Source organism: Python bivittatus, unplaced genomic scaffold, assembly GCF_059951505.1.
Source record: "Python bivittatus isolate LINGU-HERP-01145 unplaced genomic scaffold, Pbiv_v1 ctg000020_np1212, whole genome shotgun sequence".
NCBI lineage: Eukaryota > Metazoa > Chordata > Lepidosauria > Squamata > Pythonidae > Python > Python bivittatus.
Genome location: NW_028277030.1, coordinates 27454463 through 27477738, shown reverse-complemented (window position 1 = coordinate 27477738; position 23276 = coordinate 27454463). Strand labels below are relative to the sequence as shown.

At 36.5% G+C, this 23276-nt stretch overlaps 1 protein-coding gene and 1 long non-coding RNA gene across 2 annotated transcripts in view; one reads left to right on the top strand and one right to left on the bottom strand.

Annotated features, from left to right (window-relative positions):
• The first annotated feature begins 26 nt into the window (after positions 1–26).
• On the top strand, positions 27–17080 carry LOC148217017 (uncharacterized). Its single transcript, XR_015795385.1, has 3 exons — positions 27–273; positions 758–867; positions 14429–17080. It is a non-coding gene; the product is annotated as an uncharacterized LOC148217017 (long non-coding RNA).
• The window catches only part of MBOAT2 (membrane bound glycerophospholipid O-acyltransferase 2), a 94950-nt gene continuing 77539 nt past the window's right edge, over positions 5866–23276 (bottom strand). The window contains exons 9-13 of the mRNA XM_007430886.3: positions 22366–22469; positions 20395–20459; positions 19175–19307; positions 17107–17258; positions 5866–12661 (exon numbers count right to left, since the gene is read on the bottom strand). Of these exons, the coding sequence (XP_007430948.1) occupies positions 12433–12661; positions 17107–17258; positions 19175–19307; positions 20395–20459; positions 22366–22469 (683 nt within the window). The 3' untranslated portion in view covers positions 5866–12432. The remainder of the gene's footprint in view (positions 12662–17106; positions 17259–19174; positions 19308–20394; positions 20460–22365; positions 22470–23276) is intronic.

The window sequence follows — 23276 nt, the reverse complement described above, 5'->3', positions numbered from 1 at the left end:
GAACGTTCTGGAGCACGCGCCGAGCCTGATTCCCCTCAGCCCTTTGGCTACGTTGCGCCCGCGACCTCGGCAGAAGCCGAACGCCGAGGGAGCGGGGGGGGGTTTGGATGGCTTCGCGTGACCCAAATGGCCGATGAGTTGCCCACCCTTAACTAACCTGCAGCGGTCAAACGGTGGCGTTGGAAGCTTTCCCTCTGGAAGCCGTCGAGGAGTCCGGTAGCAGGGAAGAGACCGACGTGTTTGTTCAGCTCGGTCAGGCGTTTTCCTTTGCGGGTGTGTTATTTATGGTGTACAGTACACAGATATACAAACACACGTGGAAGGGGCGGCGATGTAAACCGTGGAGCCGAAACAAAGTTGGAAATGCAAGAAATAAAATCTGTGCTTCAAAATATGAGCACGCTTATTTCCAACAGAATGTGTTTAATAAGACTTAGGTTTAAATGAATGCTATTAAAGATTCAGCAGGATACATAGAATTTGGTAACCCAGTCATTGATAGTAAGGCTCATAGGCTCACCTAACATGCTTTTCCATGTAATAACTTTTTTTATTCATGGTGAGCCATTAACCACACTGTTGGGTTTTTCATTACCTGCTGGGCTAAAATGTGGTTGGTAGTTTATGAAGGATGATTACAGTAATGTGAATTGTAAACCAAGCTGTTGTATGAAATGTTCCTTTCTCCCAAGAATCATGTACATGTGTGAAGCCAGATTAATAACATCTAATTCATCTTCTGTGTCCTCACTTTCAGAATATGTGCAACCTGTTCAGACTTTGAAGAGGGAGACTTGATTACCTTTGTAACTTGCCCTCAACTGTCCTGGTGGTTCAAGGTGGGCACTGCTCCAAATGCAACATTGGGTAGGTAGTTTCCATAGTGTGCTTTTTTCATACAGTGGCCTTGTTTCGGTCACAGAACGTCATTGGTTCCAGATGACACTGTTTTCCACTTGCCATCCTCCTCTGGAATAATTGCTGGGATAGTCCAATTGCTGTGATCAGTGTTCTGTAATCTTCCACTATAGTATAGTCTACATGTCATTTGGAATGGAACCTCAACTTAAGCATCAGTAACATTAATAAGCATGTCATAAGAATCTATCCCTTGGGTCAGAGCACCTTAATCATGATTTTGTTCAAGGTTATCATAAATTAACTCATCTGAAGTTCAACTGCCTAAGACATCCTGATCCAGGAAAGTGTGTGTGTGTGTGCCTTCAAGTCAGGGTTTGACTCCTGATGACTACCTGGACTAGACTCTGCAGTTTTCTTTGCAAGATTATGGAGGTGGTTAGCCCTTGCCTCCTTCCCAGTGCTGAGAGTGAGTGACTGGCCCAAGATCATCCAGCTGGCTTTGTGCCCAAGGCAGGACTAGAACTCAGTGTCTCCCAATTTCTAGTCTGGTGCCTTAACCACTATACCAAATTGACTCTATCCAGGAAAGAGTATTATTTTGAAAAGCTTTCATTTGGCCTTCAGGCAGAGGAGTTCACACAATACTTTAAGCACTAAATGCAGGTTAACTTGACACATTAGCATATTATGCCCAAACAAATCATATGATGATTTAACATGATGGTTCATTTAGCATGGCTGAGTTCCCACAACAGGCTCGGGTACAATCTATTCAACTCAACTGTAGTTTAGCCTGGTCTGTGAGAGCAACCAGTGAGGTTGCATTTATTGAACACTCTTTCCTGCAGTTTATGGACTTAACCCAGGCTTCTGGGTTTCTGGCTTTGTACAATGTACATAGAACACTATAGCAATTGGGTTGTAGAACACACTGAAATATAATGGGGCAGGCTAGTTTGTGGCTTGCTGTGGAACACCAGAGTGATTACAAAAGGGGTTGCTGCAACTTAATCTTCCTTTTCCCCTGGTTTTTTTTTTCATACCCTGCGGGCACCTAAAGAATGAAAAAAAAAGCCATTGCAAGATTTTAAATTGTAAAAATCACAATTAAGGAACCACAGAAATTGAGAGCCAACTAGCTACTACCACTTAGGCAAATTGGAACTGCCCTCAATTTGGGGGATCAGTTAACCCCAGGCAACTGGGTAAATACTTAACATGGTTGTATCAGATGTGATTAAGCATGTTCTACAAACCTTCTCTGAGAACTTCCTGGAATACTTTTGTAGTGTGAAGGAATATAGATGGCTTGGTTATCCATAACTCTGCATGGCTGATTGCAAAAAGCTAAGCAGAGTCAAACTTGGTTAGTAGTTGGATGGGTGATTACCAAGAAATTCCAAGGCTGCAAGCTAGTCTGGGAAGTTGAAAAAGGTCCCAGAAGTAGGCAGTATGAATTACTTCCATATTTCGCATATTGTTGCTAAGAAGCTTACACAGATGAGTTAAGCTTACACGGATGGGTGTGTTAAGTTCCCAGGAGCTGAGCTCACCTTGAAGAAGACTTGACTTTATAAACAAGTTAAAATAAGGGTAAAGTTAACTACTATGATCAGAAACTGGCTGAAGGACTAAGAATATATCTCACTTAGTAATAGTCCCTGTGAGTCATCTGAAATGCTAACTGTAAAACCATGACTTAGAATTACTTCCTTTTTTTTTTTTTTTTTTTTACATAGAATCAAACATACAAAGATTTAATTTAAATTTAAATTCTAGCAGTGAAAAAAATCTTTTGGGGATAGATTAGAATCCTGGAAAAAGACAAACAGGCTGTATCGCACAACAGACTGCCAACTAACAAACATAGCACACACAGTTAGATGTTTGGCTCAGCATGATTAAACCATGGTTCAGTTAACTATAAGCAAGCATGTTGTACGAACACAATCACAAGCTTCTCCAATTGTACGTGCTCTATAGAAAGTGGATTTTTTTCCCTCTAAATGGTACCAGAATAATTTTATACACATCTGAATGAAATTATGCTGATGCATGATAGATAGTAAAATGAGATGGTGGTAAATCTTGTTATTTTCTAAACCTTATTACACAATGAGTCTAACTTCTAAATCAGGTTAATGTTGCTAAATTACAGGAGCCAAAGACTTCCCACACTAATTTTATTAGCTATTTTACAGCAATATGAAAATACTTAAGACTGGTTAATTGGCTTCTTGGGTTTTCTTATATTGGTATTAGTAAAAGATGGCAGAACGTTTGGCTAGCTGATATTAATCTCCTCAGGTGTTTATGCAACACAGCTAACAGGGGCTTTAAATCACATTGCATTGCAGGAGACCTTCTGTAGATAAGGATGTACTTAAATAAACAAGGAAAGTATGCAGCAATGCAGGGAAGTGAAAAGTGTGGTTTGTATGTGACCATTTGGACCCCCTTTATGGCCCCTGAATGGACAAAACAAAACAAAAATGCCTTTTTATTTGGAGTCGGATTTTGGGAAGGTTAAGTAAGTAGAGAAGCTTAAGGCATTCATTTCAGTCCTTAACCTAGGACCAGCAAGTACTGTAATTTGGATCTAGATTCTGCATATTGTATAAAGTCCAGAGTGGCCTTAACTTGACAGAAGTTCTGCATCCTTGCCATAATGTGTTGATTTGATAGGCAATGTTTTTAAGGATCATCACCAAATGAAATTTCCAAATTGCTGCATGTAAAACATTAGCGTGTTCTAAGAGAATGTTCTCAACTCAAAGGATGGACGACTCCCCAGCAAATGAAATTATGTCCAGTCAACCAAACCCTCAGATCCATTTCTTTCAATGTCTTACTAAAGAGTTTTGTACTATAGTATCCAATCCACTTCCCAGTAATACCGAGCAGGATTATGGGAAGGAACGTTTCTCCCTCTCTGAAACCCATTTTGACAATCCAAGTGATGTTTGGCAAGGTTGTTTAGAGGGTAAGGAGGCTGGTAACTTCTCCTTTCACTTTAACCATATCCCTCAGTAGGAGGGATGAATTAATCTGTATCTACGGGCTTCTATTTGTAAGAACTTCTTTTGCAAAACAAAACTTTTCACTCTTATCTATCTGAAATTTGATGTTTATTTCCACAGAATCAGCAAATATGCTTCCAGAGTCATCGAATTCTGTTACAGGCACGTTTCATTAAACAATCACAGTGTAAAGGATTCTAGTTCCAAAATTTCTTTACCTGTATTTCTAAAATTGGAAAGTCATCATCCCTTCAGAACTATTTCTAAATGTTGCATCCCATTTTATTGGGAAATGTTACATGTGTTTGATTTTCCTGTACTAAGCAATAGGGAGTACAACTCTAAATCTCAAACTGGGCTCTGGATCAAAGCAGACTTTTATTAAATCTGAGCTGAAGTGAGCTCTTTTCAAAGTGACAGAATGATCCCTGAATTTAGTCTTGTGGGCAGTAGGGACACCAGCTGTAGGTCTGGTGGAGGAGAGCCATGCTTAGCATATAAATACGCCTTTGTAGTCCCATCAGGCAGGGGGAGGCATGACAGAATTATGAGATCAATTGCTGCATTAAGGGAAAGAAAAGTTGCAGGTGCAAGAATTGTAGATCCTGTTTCTTGAATACAGATGCAAACTCTCCTATTTTCAAGCTGACAAGCTTCAACTTAATTAAATCTTCTCTCCCTTCCAAGATTAGCTGAAAGACTTAACTAAGACATGTTACACATTGTAGCCAGCCATATAAGTTTTCCTGCTTTTTTCACTGCTTTGGAGGGAATCAATAGAACCGTTAGGAGTATGTGTCCATGCTAGACCAGACACACAGGCTTGGATCATCATCTGATGCAGATATCTTACCTTTCCGCTTCCCCTTTCCTCTGTGCCTCTCCCTTCCCTCATCCGTGTGGGATTCCAGAGGCCAGAGAAACGGAAGGCTCTTGCATTGCCATCTCACAATGCTCAATACTTCCCATGACCCTACCAGAACTCCTAGCTGACCAATGGGGAGTGACGGGAATCTGCATCCAGCCATTGCCTCCTCTGATCCTTATCCTTGTCTCACTGCAGGAAACTTGTTTGCAGCAAGAAAAAAGGGCAGCTCTCTTTTCAGATTAATAAGCCGGGTGAACTGCGATAAGGCACAATGATGTGTCCACTTCAGCAGTTTAATCATCCAGACGAAACGTTAGCAAGATACCCTGAAACTTTATCCACCTTGCAGTTTAGCTGTACAACTAAATCCAAGTTAAGCAGAGAGTTGCAACCAGTCCAAAATCACTTAGTGTCATAGCAGAGAACCAGAATAGTGGGCCATCACAGCCTCCTAAGTTTTAGCCTCAGTGGAGAAGCAACATCCCAAGGAACAAAAGAACCAGTTGTTTGGGGTCCCCTTCACAAATTGCAGCAGTGGCTCTTACCTCTACTGAGGAAACAGAGCATGTGCCAATAGCGACAAAACAGGGGATCTGTGCTTCATGAAAATCAAGGCGGCTGAGGAAACAAGATTGTAGGTTCAACCATCAGGTGCATGCCCAATGATGCTGAATCACCAAGCATTGCCTTGTAAATCTTTATCAAGAGAAATATTTATATTTTTTTTCATTAAAACAGCTTGAGCCAAGTTTTCAGTTCAGCTTATAGTACTAAGCAGTCAAGAATTCTTATTTTTCTTAAAGGTTTCTCCAAATATCTGTTGTGCAGCTGTTATTTGTTATCATCAAACATAGATTATCCCTTCCCATTTGAATTATCCTGGAAAGAGATCATCCAATTTGAAAGGACCATCTGTACAGAAACACCATCAGCCTTACATGCTAACCTTTCTCACAATATATTCTTTTCTGTCCATAGATAAGGAAATAACACTTGGAGCTACAAATCTGGTATCTCAGTTGGATCCAGGCTAATGTATTATTTATTAAATCCCAAATGTGAATTATCAATTTATATTTCAAATATATTTTTATGGAAATCACATCTCAAAAATGTTATTTTCTGGGCACCATTCACTATATATTTCTGCAGGGTAAAAGTTAAGAGATTTCCTGTTATTTTCCAGTGACTTATCATTTGGATGTTACAGCTTTTTTTGTAAGGCATTATATTTAAATTAATATAGCAATTAATTATGATATAGAGAAAAACAATCAGACTTTTTTTTGCTACTGTTTAATCAGATTTGAAGTACGCAAATTAGAAAAACATTTATAGGTAAGTTAAAAACACCTTTAAAACATAGCGGTATGCTACTAAATTGTAGCATCTCCAAGACAAAACTAGAAATAAGTAATTATTAAAATATCACATCACAGTGTAAACTAACACAGTGGTATCTTAAATTACCATACACCAAGACCTAATTTTATGGATCTGTTGAAAAATAACAATTTTTAAAAAATATAGAGAGATTGGAATAATAAAAATGAAATTAATGGACATCGTCTTTATATTTTGAATTGGGGAAGGCAATTTGAGGAAATACTGCAACTATCCGCTTCTGAAGCATATTTTCCTCTTAAAAAGCAGATACCGGAGGGGAAAAGTACGTAATTGTTTCTGCTTTAAACTGAGAAAAGTCCCTTCAGTGTGTGTCCAAATAGGAACTGAATTCCGCATTCATATTTTTGCACTGAATAACATTTATATTAATTTTAGTAACTGTTATGTCCATGGTGTTGCTGGTTTCCATTCAGTACCTGGAGAATATTCTTGCACAGCTAGAAAACATACTTTCAAGATTATTTTTATATGCTACTGTATCCGTATGACACCTTTTTGCCACTGTTAAGACCACAGATGTCAGAAAACTAGTCAGCATCAATAATCATAAAAAAAAAAAAAAGGACATGAAATTCCTTATACAGTATATATCTGGAAGGACAAAGTTGAAAAGAAAAACAAAGGTAGAGAAATGTTCCTCTTACAAAACCTTCTGATGAGTTTAGATGCAATTATGATATGCACAGTTATAAACAATGTTTAAGACTTCTGCCGTAGAAGGGACAGATTTTACAAGTAAGTGCAATGGAAACAGAAAAGCCAAGATGAGTCTAAGCTGCCTTTCAAATTGCTACAGTGACCCAGACAATTATCCCAGCGACTCAGCTTAAATCAGTGCCAAAGTAAAATATTTTTTGGAAAAAAGTTTGGTGGGACAATAAGATTGAAAGCTATTAAGAACAAACAGCAATATGAGCTTCCGGTATTTTCAGGTTGGCCCAGAATGGAAATCACATACTGTGGAAAAATAATTATTACATATATCCAGGGTTATGAAAGTTGATATCCACTTGCACACCCAGGGCTTCCTTGCTTGCTTGCTCCTCCCCATGTCAGGCCTTTTAGACCCTTGGTTCCCTAGCAGAGGTTTTCAGGGGCACATGGGAATTAACGGGGAAGGAAATAAGCATGCCTCATACTTGAATTTTGGCTTAAAAAAAACTTTTTTTGCCTTACAAAATTCTCATTCATTTTTTCCTTTCACACAGCAGGCTGTCCTAATGTGTGGAACAACACTGGGTGAACCAGTATCCATAATGAACTTTATATGCTGTCTTTCACCAAAGCTAATAATAGTAATGCAAGAAATAGTAAATTTTAATGGCTACCATCAGTCTCAGAGCTGTGTAGTAGACACACTCCTTTTTTAAAATATTTTTTTAGATAACCCTGAAGAAGATAAGAGTAAAGTCCTCCTGGGTCATCTAATAGTAAGGAAATAAGATGTTTTTCTAAGGTCATGGGTTAGGGTTAAACATTTTTCTATATTGGAGTCTTCTAAGTGGAAGGCCTTCGCAGGGCGAAAATGTTATATTTCCATCTAACATCCCGTAACATGGTATTGCAAAATGGGCACATTTTTGTGATGTGACTTTGGGGGTTTGGGAGGTTTGAAGAGGTTTGCATCCCAGAGTCCTTCAGTTTCCATTTCTATCTTGTACAGTGGAACCTTGAGTTATGAATTTAATCCGTTCCGTGACTCTGGTTGCAACTCGAATCGGTCGCAACACGAGGCAAATTTTCCCATAAGGTTCAATGTAATTACCGTTAATCCGTTCTGGCATGGAGGACAGGGAGGCGGCTATTGCTTGGAGGGAGAGTCGGGCGGAAAAATGGCCACGGACCACGTGTCAGGGGTGGAAAAATGGCCGCGGACCACGTGTCAGGGGCGGAAAAATGGCCGTGGACCACATGTCAGGGGCGGAAAATGGCCGCAGACCACGTGTCGGGCGGGAAAATGGCTGCGGACGACGTGTCAGGGGCGGAAAATGGCTGCAGACCACGTGTCAGGGGCGGAAAATGGCCGCGGATCTGGTTTGTAACTCGAGGTGGTTCGCAACACAAGGTAAATTTTTGGGGCCAGAGCTGGTCATAACACGAAAAATTTGTAAGCAGAGGTGTTCGTAACTCGAGGTACCACTTTATTTCCAAAGACTGCAGTGATGAATATCAGCCATTTTGCCACAGGATTTTGGTGGTAGAATCTCAAGGAACTAAGGGTTGTCCCCCACCCTGGTTTATGCCAAACAGATTAGGCTGTAGTTAAGACTGGGCATTTAAACTACTAACCAAAGAAAATTTGTGCAAATGAAGCACCTCTGTTGGGAGTACTGTACTAAAGCAGCCACTTAGCTCCCTTGGAAGTCCCAGTGGATGTACTCTCTGTGAATCTCTCTCTATAGGCAAACAACCGGGGACAACTTTCAAAGCAGCTACATGAACCTTGTAAAGACACAGCTACTTTAATGCTTCAGCAAGAGGTGTTCCATCCCTACTAATATGTTCTATAATGCCAGAGTTTTGCATAGTTCTGATTATATTTCCCAAAATGTGAGTCTGGAAAAAAGGTATTGTGGGTAAGGTTAAAAACTCAAATAATAAACAGTGAAAGATAAACGTCTTTTGTGAAAATAACAAGTACCTTTCAAGTAACTTGCAAGTATCAGATTTCTAAAGGGTGTCAAAACTTAAAAATCTTAAAGCTAAAATAAGCTCTATTTATCAGTTTTCTCAGGAGCTGAGAGCACTTACTATGAAGCATATCAAGTTCACTGTACTTCCAAAGAAATCCCTATTTAGAATTTAAAAGTGAAAAGTGTTTTCTTCTTCTATTCTCTGGCTTCAATCCTACAAAAATAAATCAGTCTCATTTCATCCCATTATTTGGTTTGTTACAACTTTAGCTGGATTAAGATCCTTAATATTGACTGGATATATTCTACCTATATTTCCAGGAAATACAGGAAAATATGTAACTACGTTATGTTGGTCTATGACCGTAATAAAGATTTGATTTGATATAACTCTGTTCATCTTCTGTCACAGAGCAAGAAATAAAGGGCAGAATCACTTTTAACAACAGGTTTTTTTCCTGTACAATTTGAAGTAGGTCAAATTGTATTCAGTAGGAATGCTTCCATGTAACTATGCACAAATGTGCAATCTTAATAAGTGAGTGCAGTTGCTTGTGCCAGAGGAAAGAATTCAGCATAATATTTAGATTCAAGATTTGTAATCTGACAAAAGAATGTTAGAGTGTATATTTTGCAAATTTTATCAATGTAAATATTACACAAGTATGAAGCTCATACATTACATCAACCCAAGTACTAACATTATATTCAACTGATAGGCAGGGGAAATTGCAAACTACAGAATGGATTCCGTGTTTCCTTTTCAGGGCTTGATGGTCATGGCTAGTTTGCAACAAGTCTGGCCTTGCTTTCCCTTATTAACAGACAAGCCAGAAAACTGGAACACTTGATCCTTCATTTTCACTATCCCTGTTTCTATATGTAAAAAAGAAAAGAAAGTACTGGAAAATTGCTATTCTTCCCCCAAAGATTAAGCTTGACTAGACATATAGAAACAGGTAAAAAGTGGACAAGGCAAGGTTTTTCTAGTTTTCAGTGGTTTGCACTGATTTCTATGAGCAAAACGGCTGCTATTTCATACACAGGAAGTGAGTTTCCTCATTGCAAATTCTGAAATAGTGCTCATAAGTGTGTGTGTGTGTGTGTGTGTGTGTGTAAGATTAAACTTTCATTTATCTGGTATCTAAGAAGTAACTTCTCTTGGAATAGTGTTGAACAAGGCTATATATAGGGGAAATTAATCTTTAGTAAAGAGGAGCTACCTCTACTGACAGAGATGTTGACATTTTTTGCACAGACAACAGATACACCATTGCAAAGAATGCACCGCAGGTTTCTCAACAATATATACAGGTAGTCCCGAGCTTAAGAATGAGTTCCATTCCCAAGGTCTGTCCTTAAGTCAGATTTGTATGTAAATTGGAACAGTATTATTGTATAATACTGCATAAGTAGTATTGTGTAATTAACTCAAACTATTGTGTATTGAACTCAAATCATTGTGTATTTAACTCAGTTTGCTACAATAGGCTCCATTCATAACTGTGGTCATCTGTAAACTGAGCGTTCTTAACCTGGGGACTACCTGGGTATGTATCTTCCTCTTTACCATGAAGAGCCACAGATGTCTTTAATATGCTAACTAAGTAACAGGGCAGCCATGTTCAGTCATTATAGAAAGTGGTTACAACAAAGTATCACTGCATACTATATTAACCAACTTCACCCCATGGCATGTACCCCAAGTAGTTTCTTCCTGGTACTCATACAGTGCAAAACTCTGCATGCAGCAGACTTCATATATACACACAGCTGGAGTTTCCATTGTGTATTTGAATTTGCGGGGCGGGGAGAGGTAATTTGGCACAAAGAAAACCATGATAAAGTCCTGTCTGCATGTCGCTCCATTCATGTTCTGCAATAAACAAAAAGAGCTTTTGTGCTTATGTGACTTCAGGAGATAACAGCAAGCCTACTTCTGCTAATGCCAATGTTCATTTCCACCAACATGGAAGCCCTTTTTAACATGCAGCTACCTGTTCTCCAAATGAACACCCCATTCTACCACATCAGTTTCCTCCAACAAAACGCACCTGTCTCTAGTTCTCAGTGAAGGCAGGTAGCAGAACAGAATGGACACTCCAAACAAGAAATATCTCTTATTTTTCACTGAAGGACAGATTGGAAGATCAAACTTACGATGACTTGAAATGTCAACTGAAATTTCTGTATCATTTCTTTGCTATGTTCCTGACAGCAGCAAGGAGCTAAATACTATTTTTCTGGGTTCATAAAATATTTGGACATGCACTGCATAATGTCTAGGTTATAAAACAAAGTAGGAATGAAAAATCAGCTTATTTTAATAATAATTAAACCTCCTTTTTCATTTCTTATTCTGGGTCACTTTCTGTGTATTTCAAAGAAAACATTTCCATTCACTAAGAAATCTAACAGATATGCAAGCAAACAAATGAAAATTATAGCCCTTTAGCACATAATTTCTTTACCAACTGTAAATTTTCACCAGAAGGTGATTAATATTTATCAATTCCCTTGATAAATTTTCAAGCTAAAATTATGGAACAAAAGATTTGGTTGGGAAAGTTTTATCAAATGTTACTCTAATGATCTCCATATATTACATCCTGCTTTAGTTTTTCCTAAACCACAGGTGTTCTGGTGTTACAGGATTTATGTTGTTTAACTAGACAGTACCAATTTAACAATTTCACTCTTTGTTTAATATAAACTGAATTATAACCATAAGGTAAAGTGGCCATCGTAAGCACCTTTTCATACTAATTCTATATCTGATCAATCTTTACTAGTGATTTTATCTTAAGCTCGCCCTGTGAAATGATTTCTATACGATAAGAAAGAGGAATTTTATTGGAAAGCTACAGGAATTGAATAGGAATTCCATGCACTCTTGTGATGGCTGCTGCAAAGCTTACTCATCCAGAAGAGCAAAATTAAATTAAAACATTTGACTCTAGAGAGGATGACTTTTAATGTTTTAAAAAAGTTGTCAGAGGGCTTTCCTTTAATCACAGTTCTTATCAGACAAACCAACTATAATTTGGCATTTGCAATGCTTTCAGTTCAACATTGTACAGATCTGATACGCTAAGAAAACCCTCCAGATGCTGAGAGAGGTGCTTACTGTGGTTCCTTCTTTTCACTTCAGACAGTGTGGCTTTCTGCTTCCATTCCTCTTGCTTTGTCCCTCAGAATCCAAAGCTTACTTTTGAATTATACTTCAAATATATTATACTAAACATGAAAATACTATTTAGAAACATTACTTTTTCAGTAGATAGAGGGTTTAAGGCAATGCAAGATATTTTCCTTCTGGTATTCTGGATTGACACAACTGTTTCCTACCCCCACAGTGCCTAGGGATTTACAATGTACATTCAACATAGGGGCACACCGATGACATACGCTGTTGGTCCTGAGTGCCCGCTGAAATAATGGTAATATTTCCATATAAGGCGTGATCCACAGGAACATGGCACGGGAGTGGTTAATTTGCTTTGTTTTCATCTTACTAGTATATTCCCTAGAGATATAGCATTCTTTTCTTACTAACCATCTTTTCAGACAAATACAAACCCCTTTTAAAAGGTGCTATAAATGGTCTTGAAAATATAAAATATAGCATCTATAGCATCTGTAATCATTGTTTTGTTGCGGTATTTCTGGAGGTGATTTCTCTTCTTTGATTGAAGCTATTTGCCACAGAATAACTATTATGTCCCGTAATTCTCTTTTCTTTTTCTTCTTCTTGCTTTCTGGACCATGAAGGCTGGATGCTTTCTTGCTCTTTACTTCCTTTTTGAGTTCTTTTCATTGGAAACATCAACAGCACTAAAATGCAGGCAATATGGAGGCAGAAATACCAGGAACTAAGCAAAGAAACAGAAATTAAGAGTTTTGATCATTATATGATAATGTTTCAACATTTTGTCTACTTGTCAGAAGACCAGCAGTACTACACATCCTATTAGGGTGTGTGTGTGTATGTGTGCGTAAATATATGAGATTATTTGGATGCCTCAGATTATAACTTAGGTCCTGAAGATAATAAATAGCCACAGTTTATCCTTCACCCCTATCAATTATCTCATACTGAGAAAGCTTGGCCATTCTCTAATGCCAGGAACATCATCATCTGTGGGGGAGGAACAGAAGAAAGCTGTAGAATTATGCTATAGTTTGGATTATTTTTAATATCACATTCAGTGGTTCATTTAGTTAAGAAATTCAATACTGGATCAATTTTAATTTCTGACCATACACCCCTAGTAATGTTAGTGAGATAGGATAAAAATACCCTAATCACTCAGAGATGAAATTTTAATACTTCATTGTTGGAAGATTTGTAGTTAGTGGAATAACAAAAAGGAAAAAAAAGATATAAATGTGTTTTTGCACGTAAACAAAGATTCAATTAATTTCAGCATAGCCTGGAATAGATTTAAAGCATTGGCAACAGTAAATCATGCTCTCGTTACAACTGACTTAGACTACTGTAATGCACTGTACTTGGGAATGCCCTTAAAGAATATTTGGGAATTGCAATTGGATCAAAATGCAGTTGGCCTGCATACCTTGAGCTCCCAAAGTTGGGAGCACATAATACCAGTTTGGTGGACCCTGCATTGGTTGCCAATTGGAGTCCCATTTAAGGTGCTATTTTGACCTATAAAGCCTTCATAGCTTGGCATTTGGATATCTGCAAGACCACCTTCTCCAGTCAGTTTCGGTCTGATCTAGATCTGCCAGGGAGAAAAACTGCTACGGAACCCATCTTGGGCGCAAAGACTGCTGGGTGACCTTGGGCCAGTCACTCTCTCTCAGCCCTGGGAAGAAGGCAATGGCAAGCCACTTCTGAAATCTTGCCCAGAAAACTGTAGGGACTTGTCCAGGCAGTCACCAGGAGTCGACACTGACTTGAAGGCACACATATGTTTTCTAGTGTATTTTTTCCACATAAGCTGCCCAGAGTAAATTTTGTTTGTTTATAAATAAATAAATAAACAAGTGGTCAGATAATAGCCTGTGCCTACTGGTAACATCTGAATCATAAGTAAAAGAAGCTTTGAAGTCTATGGCACAAAACATACTCAAGAAATATATGCTCCTGTATGTTAATATCCTTTCTACCAGCAGCATCTTGGAAAATATTATTATTTATATATGAATGTGGGTTTTTTGTGTTTGTATTGTGTTTTTATTGTATGTTTACTGTATTTTAATTAATATTTATTTTTGGTTTTTACTGTAAACTACCCAGAGTCACTTCCTAGTGAGATGGGCGGTGACCAAATTTGAAGTATAAAACATCATGCTTTCAGATCTACTAAGTTAGTTGAATCAATTATATGCTTTGGATGCTTTATAACAAATCAAATAAATGTACTGAAAACAGGGAGAAAAAGCTGGGAAATTATTGGTTTCTCATTTGAAATATCTGAAACAAGCAAAATAATAAATGATACCTCAAGAACAACTTGCAATAATTAAAATTAAATTAAATTAGAAATTTTGAAAGTTACAAAAATGTAGATTACATACACATAGATATAGCTAGCAACAGGTAGATGGCTTTTTAAATGAAATATTTCAGAAATGTGGCTGTACAATCAAACATTACACTCTTAACATTACAGGAAATGATATCATTAATATGATGAAATCAAGAAAATCCTCTGGACCAGATGGAATAACTACAAAATGGTATAAAAATTCAAGGAGGAGGCAGCCTTTTCATTTCTGGAGATATTTCAGGCATCTCAAGAAAATAAATGCCTGCCTTCATCGTATTATAAAGCTTGTATCAATGTAATTTTGCAGCCTGGTAAGAACCCTACTCAGTGTTCAAGTTATTGCCTGATATTGCTGTTAAATCTTAAAAGCTATATTGGTGAGAAGATTTCAGAAAGTATTACCCATAATAATTCATCCTGCAGAACCTGGTTTCATGAAAGGGTGTCAAGCTTCAGATAACATAAGACTTCTTTTTGATAGGCTTGTACACTGACACAAATGAATCTTTATTAGAACACTGGATGTAGAGCTAACTCTTGATATTGTTCAAATCAATCTTTTGACATTGCAGAAATTTAGATTTCCCATAGAATTTATTAGATTTACAATTTTTATTATCTTAATTCATCCACTAATGTAAGCACTAATAAGATTATTTCACCAGTAATTAAAATGCAATGCCCAACTTATCAAGGATGTTCCTATGTTCTCTAGTTTTAATTTGGCACTGATACCTTTGGCATGCTTAATAAGATAGACTTGTCAGAATTAATAACATTTGTTTTGTTTAATTTAAATATAAGATGCAGAAAATGATTACCAGTAATCTTTTCTTAAATTTGCAGAAGTATTACAATTATACAGTAAATATTCTGGGTATACAGTAAATTTTCTTCATTTACAGCAATGTCATTGGGCTTATTAACTTCAATCAAATATTGGAAGAGAAATGATACTGACATGGGTCCTCTGTTCTCTTCTTTCAATCCCTGTTATAATTCTATCATAACTTTTTTACAGCATAATTGCCTACTAAGAATTATTTTTATGCTGGAATCTGAGTTTGTATTTTTCTTCTCCTTTTAGTACAAGCTTAGGTTATGTAACAAACAAGTTACCTACCTACTGTGGTTTTTCAAGTGGCCATCTGAATATTTAGACGTATCAGCTTTATGCTTATGCTGAAATCTTGTCAGAATCTTTTTTAACTTAGATTTTTTGGCAGAAGACTTTATCCTGTTCATACAGCCTTAAGACCTCTGCTTTCCCTTAAGTTCCAGTGCAGCCTAACTGAAATCAGGAATGCCTACTGATACTGATACCTATAAATGGGACCTGGAAGTGTTGTGCAGTTATACAGATGACCACATAAGTGAGGAGCAAATTAAAGCTGGATTTGTAGGTGGGGCAGATCTCTTCTAAACCAGGATGGGTGATAATATACCTATGCTATACAGGGCATCAACTTGAGCCTGAACATCCATTCTATGATTGCTTATGGAGTCTTGGTTGTGGGGTTTTAACTATTATTTATGGGGGGGGGGGTTCCCTGTATACTGCATGTCTTTCCTTGTTGCTCTCTGCCCAGAGTCCATCAGCATTGTCAATAACTAAGACCATGTGGCTGCTTTACAAAAGGCTGCTTGAAAGATGCCCCCCCGCAACAGGTTTGTAGATGAAAAGTATACTGTTGGACTGTATTGCTATTTTGAGACAGAAATCAATAAATGTTTCTATCCAGTTGGTAGCAATCTCAGGCCTATGATGAAGAGGGAAAGATGAAATCAATTATTGCCATATATTGTGGTTTATGACTATCGTATGTGAAGAAGGAACTTCCTCAATTTTGTAAAAAATCTCTTCAATAATAAACAAATAAGCAACTCCATGAATAACAAGACCAGTATTAGATTTTTCCTGGCCAAGATGAACTAGAAGACTTGTAAGCAGTGACTCAAGGACACAGGTTTCTGATCTCTCTATTACAAGAACTAAGAAAATTGCTAAGATGAAATCCAATACATTTCAAGTATAAAATGCTAGTTGTATTTATAGTAGAAGCAAGATTCAATTTTTGTGTCTCTTTCTCCCATATATGCTGTGCAACATCCTGGGGGCCTTACATATTTAGGCAGGAGGCAGTTTCCATCTGTGACTTATTATTCTAAAGGTCTCAGGATGTTTGCTTCTGACCTTGCCAGATTTAATCCTCACAATTGGGAATACTGTCTCTCAGCTTCTATAACAGTTTCTTTATTTCATCTTCTGAGATAGAAGCACTGTCAGAATAAGATACTCCAGGGTTAGAAGGCTCTATAATTGATGAAGACAGTAGAGGAGGTGATATCAATATGCGTAATGTTGGGCAGAGCTATAGAAAGTTCCTGATGAGGTTTCAGAAAAGAAACAAGTGGCTATACAAAAACCATGGTGAACAAAATTTTGATATATACCACTTCGAAAATGGAGGAAAAATGGATAATATGGATGACAAGAAAATGACCATGGGGAAAGTATTCCTTCCTCTAGTGTTTTTTCTGTTTTTCCAGTCTTCCACCACCACAATGAACAAGAAACTTTATTTGCTTGTTCATTTATTCATTCATTTTGTTTAAAGGAAATCTCTGATTCTATGATAATTTCCTAAATCTCAGCCAGGCACATGAAATCATTACATGAAATTCTAGCCACATGAAATTGAAAACTGGATTACAATATTGCTTTCTCAGCTGTCAGCATGTGTGAATAACTTCTTTTCCACTTAAATACCATTTTTAAAAAGGACAAAGTATCAGCTTACCTGTAAAATATGTAAGAGGGTTTTACGGAGAGAAGTACAAACGGTACAACTGTGTAACTTATTGCTATTTGAGTTGTGATCCATGTCATGATATCATAACATAATTTATTGGCTGGAGAATCAATAAAATAATTTCTAATGTTCTTTCTAATCTAAATTTAAAGAGAGATACATTTAAGTAGTAAGTGAACATTTTTATAGAACAGGTAAGTATCTATATATAGGTCTTACAAAAAGCTATATCTAGAGACAGCTAAATAAAAAATTGATGACATTACCTTGATCTAATAATCAGAGTGCTTTTCTAATAAGATAACAGCTATACTTCTCAACAGTAGAATTACAATTTGAATCTCCCTTTTGGAATCAGTGATTGGCTTTAACAGAAGATATTATTCTTGCAAGTTGTTTTCCAGTACTACTCTATTGCCATCAAGCATATTATTAAAGTGACTTGCAATTCAACTAGGATTACTTGAGAGACACAACATTTGTGAATTTCTATATGAACTAACCTGATCTTTCTTATACCCATATGTGCATGAAAATATAACTAAACTTTAGATTTTGTACTTCTCTGAATTCTGTGCTGCAGTTTTCAGCTCAAAAAAATTACCACAATGCATTTTAAATATGGGGTTTGAAAGCTAATACTTAAAAACAAATTGGGAAAAAAGTATGTTTAAAATATGTATTAACATTTTCTATACAGATTTTTTGCAAAATAGTGCAGAAACAAAACAGAATGGATAGACCAATGAATACATATGAAAGGTTGGAAACAGATTTTATCCTTTCTTAATCTTATCAGTCTTATCATATACACAATGTGAAATTAATGGGTAAAATCTGATAGGCGCTGATTTCCTGTCCCATAATCAGAAAAGAGATTTAACCACAGAAATTAAGTACCTTTACATATGCCCTCTCCTTGTTTAATGACCACAATTCATTCTCTAAATTGGAAGAAAAATGGTCGCTAAGCGAACTATGTGACACTGAGAGAGAGAGATGCTGTGAAAATCACTGGTTCCTGCTGCCTCATTTAGATAAAGTTCACCAGTGTTATTTCCATTCAGGTATCTGTTGTTGTCAGGTGCAGAAATTTGGTTGTAAGTGCATGCATTGGTTGTGACTTCATTTATTTATTTATTTATTTATTTATTTATTTATTTATTTATTACCATTGTATTTGCAAACAGTCATTAAACAAGGTAGCCACTAAACAAGGAGTGGCTATATTACCACTGATTTCCATTAGCATGAACAAAAAGGAGCTTGAATGTTGTGTTTGTATGACATTTTTTTCCCAAATAATGTTCTGCAATCTGATCATTGTTACGTTATTAACAAATGTTCTATTCTGGCAGGGCCAAGTTAAAATTCTGCTCAAATATTAGTCCCAGATCAGTTCTAAAATTGGGCAAATGGGCTGGATTTTCTAAAGGAATCAAAAGGATTCAGACCATTCACAAATACATTTTTCTTTCCAAATGTCTTAAAATTTTTGGGAACCAGTACAGTAGTTTCAATTCTTTAGTTAATGGTATGCTTCCACACTAACTCAGGGGTTGGGAGTTGGGGCACAGGACACAATGCCTTCTCTGTCCCTGTGCCTGCCCTGTGGAACAGCATAGGCTCCATGATCCAGATGGTCCCAATCTTGCTGCTCTTTTGGAAGGTATCAAAGACCTGGTTCTTCCCTGAGGCATCGGGCCAGGTCACTGCATGAGCTCATATTTAAGGAATTAATCAGGTAGATGTGTGAGCAGCTTCAGGCACGAAGTATTGTTAGTTTTTGTTTGATATCTTTGTTTTAACCTGAAGTCAGCTGCCCAGAGTCGTATCTGTGAGTTGAGCAGCCATATAAATTGAGTCTATAAATAATCAAATAATGCCCTAAAACAATCCAATGATTTTCAAAAGCCCTTTTAATAAAGCAAAGTCTCCTGTAGTTTTTCTAAACAGCCAATTTAAGATTTTAAAAATAAACACTAAGTTTTGAATTCATACAATTAATTCCAAAAAGAGCACAACTACTCTTTACTAGTAAATAAGTGATACTTACTGTTCGTGCGGCAAGTGTCATTAGTACCCCTGTTAAGAATGTTAAATAATATCCAGGATATACCCCATGCCAAATGGCTGATAAGATAAAGGTTTGTATTGTTGGGCTGAAAGAGGCTCGCTCATAGCATACTCTGAAAGTCAAAAAAGAAAATGCATCATATAGAAAAGCAAGAAGGAAGTGCATTTCTGCAATACTGAGGCTTTGCCAGAAATAACCTATTCTTTAAAATCATTGAAAGTTTCAAGCAGCATGCAAGGCAATCGATCCTGCCAAATTTACAAATACACCATTAAGAAACTAACTGAGCTGATAATTAATTCAGGTTATAAAATGGTCTTTAAGAAGTTGTTTTTCCATAAAATGAAAGTTATTGGAAACATTTAAAAGTTATTGGACTTTGAAACACTTGAAAGTTATTGGACACACTTAATCTCTACATTTTCTAAATTAACTATCTAAAATGTGGCTGCTGACATTAATATAATATAATAAGAATATAATATAATAATAATAATCAATAGTAGACTATATTACCATGACTAAATAATGGCTTGGATGATAAGGTAAGCAAAATTCAGAGAATTTTTCCCCACTTGTCTCTTGTGCACTGCCCTAGAAAGTCAGGTGGTCCTGATGAGCAAGACAGAATGAGGTGCTAAGACTGCTGGGAGGAGAATTGTCCCAAACAAACCCACATATCCTACCCCACTTTGTTAGGAGGGTTCCTTGACCTTCAGTAGAGTCTTGGGCACAAGAAGTTACAGAATGCTGGAAGGGACACAAAATATTTCTTTTGTGTATTTAGGATTAAAGCCCATCATTCCAATGCAGAACTTTCAAAACCAGTGAATCTAGAATAATGTCCTTCTTATGCCAGTGCTAGCAATTTTGTCATTAGGAATTGGCACCAAAGAGGGCTAGATTCTGAGGGCTTGCTAGAGATTCCAGCTCTGATTTATAGCCATATACCAGCCTTTGAAATTAGTCTTCCTGAAGCAAAGGCAAAGGGATAATGGGTAATCAAACAGAATGGATTCAGCCTAAACCTTCATCATTAGGCAAAATTATTATCCCCAAATCTTTGGGATAGGTTGATAAGACAGAATTATCAGCAAGAGTATAATACTTTATATTCTATGTTAAGCTGCTAAGAGTCCTTTTGATTACAGTGGGATGTAAGTCAATCAATCAATCAATCAATCAATCACTTAATGTACCTTTTGAGCCAAAGCGCTGTCTGTATATTCCAGTTATCAAGAAACATCTTGAAACTTGTTGAAAACTGTAACATGAATGCAACATATTATTTCAGAAAAGCAAATGTAAACTCTGTAGACTTCAGGGTCATGGGCGGCTGCCTTAAATCAAAAGTAATTTTTTTCCAAGCAATATTCTTACAGAGTCTTCTTTAGAAAGATTTACTAACATGAAAGGGATTAGGTAACAAGATTTTCAGCAACTGGACAATTGCCCATTTTAAATCAAGTTATCCCAATTTATTAGGGCAAAGATTTTTTAGTTATTTCTTTCTAACAGCTCTCCAGCTTTCACTGATAACAGAGAAGGGTGCAGGGTCATATTCACACAGTATGTAGTGTACACTGTATAATATAGTTGTAATTATAGATAAATGGACCTATAATAATATGCTAGATCTGAAATCTTGCCTACTACATTTTTGAGGAAAAGAAAGAACTGAACAGGGCACTGATGGAAAATAGGAAGGTGAAATACATAGTTGAGAGAGTAATGAATAAGGGCTAGAGAAGGTGATTGGTGGCAGGGCATGATCTTGACCATTAATAAGTGAATGTACTTATGTAGGCCGAGTGTAGTTGTTTCATACTATAGAATGATAAATGAAATAAACGTTTTCAAGAGGCTATAGACGTTTTTAGGTATTAATAATTTAAATTGTAAATTAACTCTTACGACTTTTCAAGGCATCTCAATGTTTCTTTTTTAATTTTTAAAAAGAATGAAGCACACATTATTTTGAAAAGTACTTCTATAGTATGTTCCTTCTTTTCCAGTAGATGTTGTTTTTATGGGTTTTGGTGTTTTGGGGGGCAAGTTTGTATCTTCAAGCCATATGATTCTGGTGAAAACGCTGACTGTGCAGATCTTCTGCAAGATAGATTCTTCTGAAAAGTCTGTACCTTAATCCTTCTAAAACTGTCTCCAACAGACTAAAAGCAGCTCATGACTCTCACACGGAAGGGGTTTCTTGTCTCCTATCGCAACAGTAGTAGTGTGTGCATATACAAGGGGAGAATTTTCTTATATTCTCCATTAATTTCAGTGAACGTATGGTGCCTTCTTATATTATTGCTGAGCAAATAGAATTTAATAGAGAATTGGCTACAGAATAAAGAAAAGGAAACAATGTCCTTTCCAAAATTTAGTTAGATGTGGTTGATAGTAGATTTGCTTGGCATCACTGTTGCCCAAGATAAATTCAGAAGATGCTGAGGAATGCAGCACTTCTGCTCTTTTAAGAGGCTTATCTCAAACAAGAGGCTTAACCCTAACCCTAACCCTAACCCATCGTGAGAGGTGAGAAGTTGGCAATGTCAGAATTTTTCCACTTTCGCTCTGGTCACTCTGAAAGTCACTTCAAATCAAAACTGTATTCTTGAAACTCCAACATAAGGATTCTAAAAGGATCAATTTGACATACTTGATTTGCACAGGCAACTGAAATCTGAGGACGTACAGTTCAGATGTTAGATGCTTCACGCTAAGGGAAAGCATTAGCCCCCCCAACTACTATATCACAGAACAAAAAACATCTTTCTGACACCCTAAAGGCATAACAATTTTATTATAATACATTTCTTAGTCTTTAGTGTGCCAGAAAACTCTGCATTTCCATTGGAACTGATTACAAGTGTTCTATATATAAATGTTACTCATTCTACTCATAAGATACAAAGGGAAGAAAAGTAAATTTCCTCTACTGGAGTAGAAAGATAAGAAACAGATGCAGAAAGAAAAAGATGTGGACGTTAGGTAGGAACAATGACTAGGAGGCTGATCTTTTTTTTAATACATCACTGCAATAAAGATGGAATCTCTGGATCATATTAAGTTCATTTCTTCGCTGTAACACATTACAACAAAGTAATATTGTGAATATTATGTAAATAATATCCCCAAACTTAACATTTGGAAGGTTATGTACTAACCTCTATATGTAGAATTCGTAGATTTGAAATCAAATCCCAGTGTGGGACTCCATTTTTATCATAGCCTCTAAACCCAAATCCAGCTGCATTATTAATTGCCTCTGCTGCAAAAAAGTAAGGAATTGTAGGAAACTGTTTAAAATATTATAAACTGTAGCAAAGTTTTTTTTTTCACAGAGAACTTTAGAAAGTCTGTTTTGCAACTACTGCTGAAACTATCACTAAACACCATATATCAGCGAAACTCGATTTCTCACTACTTCTACAACATATAACACAAATTATGAAAAAAGTACCTTTCAAATTGAATATTTTAAAAAATACTATAACTATTTTCTCTTGCTGAATCTAAGGCTATATTTGAATCCAACATATACAGTTTATGGACTTCTCAGTGCAATATGGATGTTGGCAATATTTTAATATTAAAAGTGAAATATTAAAAGTGAATTGGAAAAATATTAGAGGATTTCTTTTCCTAGAAGTTAAGATAATTAAAAGTGTTAAATCATATGGTTCATATGGCCATTGGATTTTTAAAAAGAGAAAACATTCTTTAAAATTTATTTTTAAACAGATAATCACCAATGTTTATCCAATAGTGGGATAGCATAGTTTTTATCATTTTTGTTTCTTTCTATGTTTTGCTACTCTAACTACAAATACAGTAGATCCCATTCATTTCAAGATAGTAATGGAGGATCAAATTAAGATACAGATAGTTGAGAAAAACAGTAAGGTTATTATACTACCAATTTTGAAATTAACTATGATCCATTACAGCTTTTGACTCATTTTCCACTCCACAAACTATTTTAAAAATAGATTTCAAAGTCAGCTATAAAAAAATTCCTGCAGTCTACTTAAATGCACATAAAATAAGATTATCAAAACAACGTTAAATATCATTT